This window comes from Triticum urartu, chromosome 2A, assembly GCF_056163025.1.
Source record: "Triticum urartu cultivar PI428250 chromosome 2A, HENAU_Tu73, whole genome shotgun sequence".
NCBI classification, from domain to species: Eukaryota; Viridiplantae; Streptophyta; class Magnoliopsida; order Poales; family Poaceae; genus Triticum; species Triticum urartu.
Genome location: NC_141874.1, coordinates 32,219,372 through 32,229,775, shown reverse-complemented (window position 1 = coordinate 32,229,775; position 10,404 = coordinate 32,219,372). Strand labels below are relative to the sequence as shown.

The 10,404-nt window shown below is 45.5% G+C and overlaps 2 protein-coding genes across 3 annotated transcripts; one reads left to right on the top strand and one right to left on the bottom strand.

Moving 5' to 3' along the window:
* The first annotated feature begins 1,431 nt into the window (after nt 1–1,431).
* LOC147983242 (stomatal closure-related actin-binding protein 1-like) lies at nt 1,432–9,656 on the top strand. 2 transcript variants are annotated; one of them, XM_087542868.1, is made up of 7 exons: nt 1,432–1,907; nt 2,093–2,213; nt 2,498–2,560; nt 3,136–3,442; nt 3,532–3,660; nt 3,863–3,955; nt 9,036–9,656. In XM_087542868.1, the coding sequence occupies exons 4-7, from the start codon at nt 3,395–3,397 to the stop codon at nt 9,081–9,083; spliced, it is 318 nt and encodes a 105-aa protein (XP_087398994.1). In that variant the 5' UTR covers nt 1,432–1,907; nt 2,093–2,213; nt 2,498–2,560; nt 3,136–3,394; the 3' UTR covers nt 9,084–9,656. The 2 variants fall into 2 exon arrangements, with proteins under 2 accessions (XP_087398994.1, XP_087398995.1); XM_087542869.1 differs by having other exon boundaries at nt 2,093–2,282.
* Nucleotides 3,927–9,018, bottom strand: LOC147983243 (uncharacterized). Its single transcript, XM_087542870.1, has 2 exons — nt 4,412–9,018; nt 3,927–4,336 (listed from the first exon to the last, which is right to left on the bottom strand). The coding sequence occupies exons 1-2, from the start codon at nt 4,485–4,487 to the stop codon at nt 3,927–3,929; spliced, it is 486 nt and encodes a 161-aa protein (XP_087398996.1). The 5' UTR covers nt 4,488–9,018.
* Nucleotides 9,657–10,404: the final 748 nt, after the last annotated feature.

Sequence of the window (10,404 nt, the reverse complement as noted above, 5' to 3'; positions counted from 1 at the left end):
CTCCCTTCCACTCACTCATTTCCTCTTGCCCTCTCCCCTTCCCCGCCGCGTGCCTCGATGAGCCGGCGCCCGCGCGACTCCGCCCACCGACCGCCGGATCCCATGCCGCAGCAAATCTTGGGGCGACCTCATCGGCCCTCTCCACCCCCGCCGCATGGCCGTGCGCCTCGACGAGCCGGTGCCCGCGCGACTCCGCCCGCCGAATCTATCCCATGCCGCGGCAGATATTGGAGCGCGTGATTTTACCTCTCGCTACTACTAAGTTGATAGTAACCCGCGCTACTACTAAGCAGTCTCTATCGTGCCCCCTGGGACATGCCATAGTAGTAGCGAGGGGTATGAACCCGCGCTACTACTAAGTTGATAGTGGTAGAACGGGTTTATACCCCTCGCTACTACTAAGTAAAAGGTAGGTGAAGTCCCCATATCCTCGGCTGAATCCCTCCTCTCTCCCACACTCTCCCATTCCCCTTCTCCTCCCACCCGTGATTCCCATCCTCGCCCACCGCCGCCGCCGATCTCACACCTCGGCGCCTTCCCCAAATTCGGTGACCTCTCCCATCGCAGCCCCCTCCCCGGCCCCTCCTTCCACCTTCTTCGCTGCTGGAAGGAGAGGGAAACCAGCAAAACATCATCCATTGCGGCAGCCAGATCCACCATGGATGCAGCCACTTGCACCTCCTCGCCGGGACAAGGCCTCTTGAGGACATGCGAGCACCATGGTCAAGGGTCCTACGACAAGCAGTAGCAGGTCACCGGGCTTCATCTAGGTTTCGAGCGTCGGCTCCAACTTCGGCGGCCACCAGTGAGTTCCTCCTCCTACTCCTCTCTATCTCTCTCTTCCTCATTCAAATAATTTTCTCTTATTTTGTAGCAGCAGTAGATGAGAGGTGCGGGAACGAGTTGGGTGGGGAGCCACCATCACCATGGACAACTTCATCCCCTCCAGGACCAGCAACAACCATGGTTGGAGAGGACGATGATGCCCAGCAGCAGCAACCATGGATGAAATTTATTTATTTTAATTCCCAATTAGTTAGTAGTAGCGCGGGGCCCTGACAATCTTCTTAATAATCAAGAAAACATCAAAGCTTTTGCCTCGTGTTTGAATTCATTTACTCATACTCATTTCCTCAACTAAAATTCAGATATATCAAATGTGTTTTTTACCAGTATTTTTTTCAACTTCTATAGATATTATTTATACAGGAAACCTTTTAAAGCATCAAATGATTATGACTATAAAAATAATGGATTTTATTAGAACAATGTGAGGTGAATCAGACACAGTCGATAAAAAGAAGACAATTTCTTTTTTGGATCGGACAACGTCGTGATCAATCACAATCTCTCCCCCATCACTGCCTAGTTCAGTAGTCTATGTAGTAGTATTAAGAAAAAAACGTTAGATTTCTCAAAAAAGAACGTCAGTCATCCTCTCCACTGCCGCCTCACATTCTTCTGTGGATAGTTCCCCACCACTGCCTCACAATCTCCTCCGTTCCCCATTCTCTCCACCACAACCAGCGCTCCCTGGTCAGGCCGCCCCCTCCCCTTCGTCACCACCGCCGGCGCTCCCTGGTCAGGCTGCCCTCCCTTCGTCACCAGTGTCGCCGCTCCCTAGCAGGCCGCCCCTCCCCTTCGAATCAGATCGCAGAAGTGGCCGAGGAGGTCCTCGAGCTCGGCATGCTCGCGCCAGTGGTAGGCGCCGTTGGATGCGGACGCGGAGGCTCGGGACTTGCACACCCTACTCTACCCTGTTCCTTCCAATCCGGCCCCGAAGTGCTCGAGGAGGCGCTCGAGGTCGGCATGCTCACCGGCGACGCTGGGTCCCTCCATCCTCCTGGTTCCTCGCCGTCGCCAACATGAGCCTCTCCACCCTCTCCCGCGCGATCGTCCAGGTCCAGGTAATCTCTCTCTCCCTGACCCTGCCGTATGCTCCTCCCCGTCAATTCGGTTAGTCGCCAGGTGCATCGCCTCACTGAGATATCACCATGAATATTCCTTTTCAAGACTGTCCATATTTTGTTCTGTTAAAGGGCTTTGTTAGAAAATCTGATTTAACTGAGTATTATTCTGGTGTAAATTGCAGCCCCTTCTGGTTGTGAGTGGATCCAAGAGTTCAAATGATGCAGTATCTTTTTGAAAGATGATACATTATCTTCATAAAAGAAAGGAAGTTGGAGAAGTTATTATTGAAGAGGAATTCAGTGGTACGTGCTTCTCAAGAGCTAAACTGGAACAAGGAGTGCATGACTCTCATGCCTACACTAACTAATCAGGTTGCATATGCAAATTTTTAACCATACTACATCCAGATATGACATTTGAATATAAAAACTGGCAATTCATATTATAAAATGGAACAAAAATGGGTGTCGCGTTTATTCTTTAGAGAGTGTGTTCTCTATTAGAATGGTTCCTTTCAAGAATGTAATATGAGAAATCATCTGCTTAGTTGGTGGTTGTATCGATGATTCGGCCCTTAATGGTCCAGACTTCCCGAAGGAGAAGAAGGAGGTGCGGAAAGAGGATGGGAGCAACAAATCTGAATCAAAGAGTATGTTTTGTTGTGGATCTTCTATGGAATGTTGTTGCTAGTAACCAAGCATGCTTTCTCTTTAGTTCCTCTATGGAAGTAGCATCAAATTGGGATTTTGTTGATGATTTGCAAAGCTTAATTGAGACATAATTCTCTCAGTTCCCACTTTTGCAAATCGTGATTGTTAGTTGAAGTTAGTTGGTTCTCCCGATCCCAGTTGCTTCTAATGCAGGTCTGTAGTCCTGAGTTCAGTGGGTGATTCTGTACGATCTTGCGATGGTTATAACTGCAACACTTGAGGGTTGGTAGTAGCACATGCCCAAGGCTTGATGAACTCGTATGGCTTTTGTTCTCTTTCTTTTGGAGGGGAGAACTCTTCCACTTGCTTCTGCCTTTTCATCAGCTTCTATGCTGCAGTTTGACAATTTTTATTTCGGTGTTATTTTTTGGGTTCCCTTTTTCCATCTTTTATGTTTGTCAATGGGTCATTAAAACAGAAAATGGTGATGTATGAACCATTTTCACCAATGATTTATTCATTGTGTCCACCAGTGATCTTTTGAGATACTGTCGCTTGTTTTTTTTGGAATTAGGGGTGAGAATTACTTATCGATGACTCGGGCATCAACTCTTGATTTTCGGCGGAAGACACAGGGTCAGAACAACTGGTCTAGGCCGTTGCGCCCAGTAAATGTCATCAGAAATAAATTCCCTACCTACAAGAATGGTACGAATGGGATAGTCATCAAATTTGCTGATGAGCCAGAAACGCCATGACTTAAGGAGTCTGTTGCCAAAGAGACAGCAGATCTGCTTGATCGGCGTCAGCGTCTTTCAGTCCGCGAGCTCGCAATGAAATTTGAGAAGGGCCTCAGTACTGCCACATTATTATCTAACGAGGTATGGGTCTTCCTGATTCCTGAACACTCATTTAGCAATTGGTTCAGTTATTACAGACCTTAAGTTATTGCATTGGCTTTAACTCCCAGGTTAAATGTAAACAAGTGGCTTTATTGGAGCGAGACACCCTTCTGAAGAATCTAAAGAGTGTATTGGAGTCACTGAGAGGTCAAGTAGCTGGCAAATATAAGGATGAAATTGAGGAATCAGTATCTATGGTTGGTTTTTCTTCTTTTGAACCATATTTACAGCCACGTGAAGGATTATTGTTCCTCAGTGCGTTTTTAGAGTATCTTTAATGACGCTGCAAGTGTTCTAAACTAACCAATATGGTTTCTTAAAAGAAGTCTCCAGCTAAATATATATGCCTAAATCATCCCTTTGTTTGTGAGCACTTTAATAGTTTGACACTTTCTATAGGTGGATATTTTAGCAGTTCAGCTGTCCAAAAGAGAAAATGAGTTGCTTCAGCAGAAAACCGAGGTCACAAGAATAGCGACTTCACTGAAACTGGTGAGTTGATCCTTGTACTTTTCTGAAAATAGAGGTTACCAGATAAATTAAGGGCCTGTGCATGTTGATCTTGGAGATTCCGATCTTTTCTCTGCCGATATGCAGCTCTCCTCAAAGCATTTTTACGGTCTCTTTTGCGTTCTTCTTCTGTTACTTGCGTATTTTCTGTTGTATCATTCAAGTCATCTACCGATGTCTTCCTTGGGTTTCTCTCAAAAGCGAAAGGTAAAAACAACATGACAACAAACGAGTATGGAAAAAGCACAATCATTTTACCTTCTATATTTTTATCTGCAATTACATCAGACGTGCCCGTAGATTTAGGAGGATATGTTGATTCATTATGCGAGATTGATGTATCAACCGAGCTAGCTGGGTCATCTGATATAACATGCTTGGTTAGTATTTAAAATGGCTGAACCATGAATGCTAGGATGTAACATAAAATAATCTTACTTGAATTACAAAGGGGACGAAGATCAACTTTCTTGTGCTTATCATCTCGCGTGGGTTTGATTAGCTGCCCCAACATTAGTTCCTATTGTAATCCAGCACGGGCGTTCAGAAAGCAAAGAGAAGTTAAATATAATCACAAATAGTATGATTGTCAAATACGCACATATAACTAAGGACATTGTAAATCTACCAAATATGTACCAGGGATCACATATGAAGGTTGTTGAACATTTGTGATATCACATAGAGTACGGCGGTGAACAATCGGCCCATCGTCTAGATGGTTTATAAAACCATCTGACTTCTTAGTGCGATAAGATGCCCGCCTCCACGCGTTGATAAGATCCCTATGGTCTACCATTTTTACAACAGGTATGAGAGTTAGAGAACAAAAAAAGTATGTACAAATCACTTAGATAGATGTTGATACAACATCTATGAAACCAACACGGGGAACATCTATGAAGTCAGGTTACTATAACGATTAATTTGCATACTATAGGTATTCAGAAAAACCCAAGAGTAGTCAGCAAAATCACGCTTAAATACTTACCAGTCTTTGAAAGGGATGGCTGATTATCCTCTTGTAACCTGACCATATCCTCCTCTTTTTTCTTCCGATAAGATTCACGCCTCTGTGCGTTGAACTGCTCCCTTGTTTCGCCAACTTTTTTTTTCTTCATTAAATACAGCTACTGTTGCATGCAGTACACATGTTTTGTCATCTGCATTACGTTAAGCGTAAAAACCACAAAGCCCATTAAGCTCATCTGGGAAAATGGACTAAACCTCTCTGATCCGCTACCGGAGATGTCGATTTGGAAGCTGTATAAGCATGCCTGTGAATACCTTGAGTATCATCTCGTAGCTTAGTCATACCATCCTTATTATTCTCAGAATACGACGGAATCCTGTCGTTTGAAGGTTCCCGCCCTACATCTTAGCAATCAACAAAATGTACGGTATGCACGAAACATTAGCAGCAATCTTGACACAGTCTTATACCTGCTCCCGTCGTGTAAATATCGTGAATATTTGCATGTAAGGGTGTGAAGTTTGCATTGTAGTCTCCAACATTTACCCCGCCCGTAAGGACTGCAACACATAATGCATTCTGCCACTTTCAGAAATGGACGTGAGGCAACATTTATAACCAATCTTCGCACAGTATTATACTTGATTCCGTCGTGTAAACGTTATCAACAATTTCAGCTACGGGTATGATGCTCGCATTGTGTTCTGCATCACTTCTCCCGCTTGTAAGACCTGGAAGACATTATGCATACAGTCTGTCACTGTCAGATATTCAGGTCTTGCAACTAAACGAAAACATGGTAGACTGCATCATACCTGTAGTTACGTCATCTTCTGGTTGATGTTCGCCTGCCGTGCTTTTTGAATTCCCCATATGCAACTATTGAATGGCAAAAATCATGAAGACAGAAATGGTAGTTCTTTGATGATCTTCACCAACATGGTAATTTCTTCTACATCTTTGACATTCTGCAAGGGTTATTGTTCTACATATATACTGCAACCTGTTGCTAGCATATACTGCAATTGTATTTTATTCTACATATATACTGCAATGGCACTTTCATCTACATCTTCTACATCTCTGTACTTTCTTAGAATGCAAGTGTTTTTGTTCTATGTTCAGTTCAGCACAAGTGGAAACATACTCTTGGGTCCTGTATGGTTTGTGTTTTCTTTTTTGCCATATTTATACAAGTGCAGGATGCAGGATACTCCTTGGTAACAAAAAATTGCCAATTGCCAACTGTAAACATGTGTACTTGACTCTATTTTTAACATGAAAAAAAACCTAAACTGTGTAGAACAGAAATCAATCTCGCAGGCGGATCCATCCCTGTGAAAGCACTTGCCATGGCTGTATGACATGCGATGGATGTATGGGCTGTGAGATGTATGAGATGCGATTGTATGGCATTTGAGATGTATGAGATGCGATTGACGTATGAGATGGTTTGTATACCTATTTTTCGGATCCAGGACGTGTTCTGGCCGGATCCTGGACGTGTCCGCGTATCCTCGTCCAGGATCAGCGCCGGATCCTGGATCAAGGGCGAGGAGTTCAGCGCGGCGGCGAAGTGATGGAGGGCGGCGGCGACCTGATCCAGGACCAACGCCGGATCGTCGAGGTGTTCAGCGCGGCGGCGAAGTGATGGAGGGTTGTGGCGACCTTGTCCAGAATCGACGCGGATGGAGGACGGCGAGTGAAGCGGGGCGGCGACCTCGACAGGATGGAGGGCGGCGAGGATGGAGGGCAGCGACTGAAGCGCGGCGGCGCAGGGATGTAGGGCGGCCACGAAGGGAGACCTCGCTCGATAATAGGACTCGTCGCTCCTGGCCGCACGGTTTTTTTGTCGCTGGTTAACCGTTGTAGGTTTTTTTGTCGCAGGTTAACCTTCGTACGTCTATTGAGGGTCGCATGTGGATAGGTACGGGTTCGGGTCTCAGGAGGAGGTTTTTTCGGTTTGTGGTGGCTTAGTTAGAGATGGGAGGAGGTACCAAAATAAACCGTGGGAGGTGGGACTAAAAAAACCTGGAAGCGAGACTACCAACTGCTCCATTAGGAGTAGAGACTCCTAATGAAGCAGTCCGTAAGTTGGTCGTTCGTTCGTTCGCAACCCGTCCCATCGATCGATCAGATCAACCCTCAACAATTTTATTCCTTACTTCGGTTGTCCCTCCTCTTTCCTTAGAAGACAGAAAAAATCGGCATGCAATCCCCCTACCATATCTCTACTCCTAATGGAGCAGTCCGTAAGTCGGTCGTTCGTTCGTTCGCAACCCGTCCCATCGATCGATCAGATCAACCCCCAACGATTTTATTCCTTACTTCGGTTGTCCCTCCTCTTTCCTTAGAAGACAGAAAAAAATCGGCATGCAATCCCCCCTGGCCCCCTCCATAGTTCGAGTTAATTCACGGCACATCTCTCCTGTAAAAATTGGAACACAATCTTTTTCTAACCTTAACGCCAAGGCCTGACAAAAGTAGATGCAAATCCCATACCATCAATCTTCTCATAGTGAAACCATATTTTCTGCCTGTACCTACTCGAACCAAAAAACGCTCTTTGTAATCCTGGAATGGGAAGGGCAACTTCCCTGTACGTACTCCTCCCAGATCGCTCATATTATAGTCTTGGAATGGTTCGAATCATTCACGGCGGTGGTGCGATTCCCTGGCTGCGTGGCCAGCAGCGACGACCCACGGGCATCAGTGGCATGAGCACACCCACGGCGCCGGAGGATTTGGGCGGACTAGGGAAGCATGCGCCGCCGCAGCATCGGCGATTCGGCGGACAAACACAATGATCCACTGATGCAACGAATTTTGTCAGTTACCGGGTCTGGTGCTCGATCCACTGACTTGGAGAATTCGATTCTGTCCCACAAACACATTGTGGGCATGAATACATTCATGAATGCGGAGATTTCACGCCAAGAAGTCTGATGTGGAGGATGGGCGGGAGTGTCGGGCACACGACGATCCAGTTTGTGGTAGGGTGGTCCGAGGGGTGCATGTGTGCAAGTGCACCATTGACGTTGTTGCGCGCGTCGTGGTGGGGACGCTCGTGTGGTGGCTATGTGTTTGCTGCTCGAGCTAGGCGCTGATGTGGAGGTCCCCGACAGAAACGGACGCCGCCGGAGCTGCTACAGAAGATACTAGCGGCACGCTGTTGGAGCTGGGAGGAGACGCGGAGGCCCCGGACCCGACTCCTCTGTGCAGCTTGCTTACATGGTTGTGCATGATGGGGAGGCAGAAGGACCGGCGCCTGGCGGCCAGGGCTGCTTCATGTCGCGGGCTCGGGCTCGGTCTCTTCCTCAACCGTTTCCCCGGTGAGCTTTCATTGCTTCTTAGTTTTTGGTTGTGCGTGGCTGACATTTCTGGAATTCCAATCAGATTAATTTCAAATTTATTGCATTGCTTGTAGCGTGACAAGATTTGCATGGAACCCGACTAATATGAAATTTGAACATTTACAGATTGTTGTGATATATAGTTGCACGTTAATGATTGTTTGGTGGTTAGAAACTTGGAATCCAACCGTCCTAAATGAGTAGATGCAGTTCGAGTCACCACCCCGAGTTGAATATAGTGATTTAGGCTATGTTGCCTGATTTATGTGTCGGTGGCTTTGGGTAGGCTGGTTTGAATCTGAATTCAGTAGCTGATGAAGGTAAATCCTTGAACAAAAAGTGAATAAGTTTATGAGACAGTATATATATTTCATTCAACACCCACTTCCAACATTCCAAGAGTAAAGCTAGCAATCCTGATAGGAATGTTTAGTCATTGACGTTTTCCCTGATATGTCAGTGCCCGCATGCCTCTCTAAAAAATACTCTTCTCAGATTACCTGTTTGTGTTTTGTTCCCTCAGTACTGAGGAACATGATGACACAACAACGACGGATGGGAGTGAGGCAATAGAGGACGAAGACACGAGGAGCAAAGCAGATAGAAAAAAAAAAAGAACCATGCCTTTCATTTTATGATTGTGTTAACATACCTTCTGTTTACGTATATTTATTCATGTTTATTTCTTGATATATTATGGTATGTTTTAATAAGGATCACTATCTACTTCCTCCAGGTGATAGAGGAAGAGGAAGACGCAATTTGTAGGTGCATAATATTATGACATGAATTGGTTCTTTGGCAAAATGTTCATGGATCAGAATTGGTGGGGGTTATTTAGTTGAGTTTAGAGAGCATTTTCCATTGCCATATTTTTTGTCACCTTTGGTTTTCTATATTGGGCCTCATCTATGAATATTTTTGATTATGTTGTTTCCCATGGTTTTCCTATATGTAACAGTATGTCAGGTTTTACAAGGTTGATCATTGAACCAGGTTCCTCTGATTAATAACAAATGGTTCAAGAGTTGTTTGTACTTTGAACCATTATTAGCGATGGATGTCCTAATAATTAATTAACCTAGTTCTTTGCTTGCTTCTTATGCATACAACAGGCTCATTGACTTTATTTTTTATCGCAGTATGCAAGCTTCTAAGCGCCGGATCAAGGTCCTACTAATTAATTAAGGGGGTCGATTGCTTTCCTTTTTATCTCAGTAATGCAAGCTTTACATGGGATTGCCATGTTGTGAATTAAAAGGAATCCAGTTTTCTTGGGCACGGTTTAGTTATTGCTGAAAGAAGGCCATGTAAAGAGTAAATGGCAATGTAGCGTAACAGAACAAATACATGGTGTTGTGTGCTGCAGAGTTGCAGCGTATTCCTGCATTTTGAAATATGAAATAGATATGATATGCTAGATATAAAGGTTCAGTTTGGAATTCTGCTGTGTAGTTTGGTGTGCTCTCAATATCATTTCAAGTATAAGGTTTTGTGACGAAGGGGTCGAGCCATCAGGCGGCGGTGCCGGCAGGCGAGATTGACTGATTGCAGCGAGACGAGAGAAGAAGAGGAGTACTCGAGGAAGAGAGTGAGCAGTAAGTAATTTTTTTGAGCAGTAAGTAGATTCTTATCTGGACTAGCAATTGTCTTTTTTCCTCCAAAATAGGCACCCAATCAGTCACGCCATCGCCACCTCACCACTCGGTCTTGCACAACCTGAGATAGTGCGCCGCCGCCGGACCCGTTGACGACCTAGGAGCACCGCCGCCAGCCGCCACCTCCCGAGGAGGGGCACATCATGAGGGGAATGTCAGGGCTGCCACGCTAACACCACGCGAGCAAGGCCCGGTGGTGCACGCCGGCGGCGCAGAGAGGGGGTTAGGGGGAGGGGGAGGAACTGGAGGGAGGGAGGGGAGCCTCACTCAGGGAGACGACGTAAGGGGGACCCCGCAGAGAGGATCCTGGGCAAAAGACATTAGATTAATAGAATAGCTTTCTGCTAAAGATTGAGACGAAGAGAAATTAGATTTTTGGTCAATTTTGGGAATTAGATGGTTGATACACATCCATTTCAAAATAATAATAATAGAGAAATAGTACAT

Bases quoted from the DNA above. Each gene is read 5' to 3' on its own strand.
- LOC147983242 (XM_087542868.1), top strand. From the start codon at position 3,395: ATGAAATTTGAGAAGGGCCTCAGTACTGCCACATTATTATCTAACGAG. The intron at 3,443-3,531 runs GTATGGGTCTTC...TTTAACTCCCAG, and splicing joins CCACATTATTATCTAACGAG to GTTAAATGTAAACAAGTGGC. The intron at 3,661-3,862 runs GTTGGTTTTTCT...CACTTTCTATAG, and splicing joins TTGAGGAATCAGTATCTATG to GTGGATATTTTAGCAGTTCA.
- LOC147983243 (XM_087542870.1), bottom strand. From the start codon at position 4,487: ATGTTGGGGCAGCTAATCAAACCCACGCGAGATGATAAGCACAAGAAA. The intron at 4,337-4,411 runs GTAAGATTATTT...ATGTTATATCAG, and splicing joins TCGTCCCCTTTGTAATTCAA to ATGACCCAGCTAGCTCGGTT.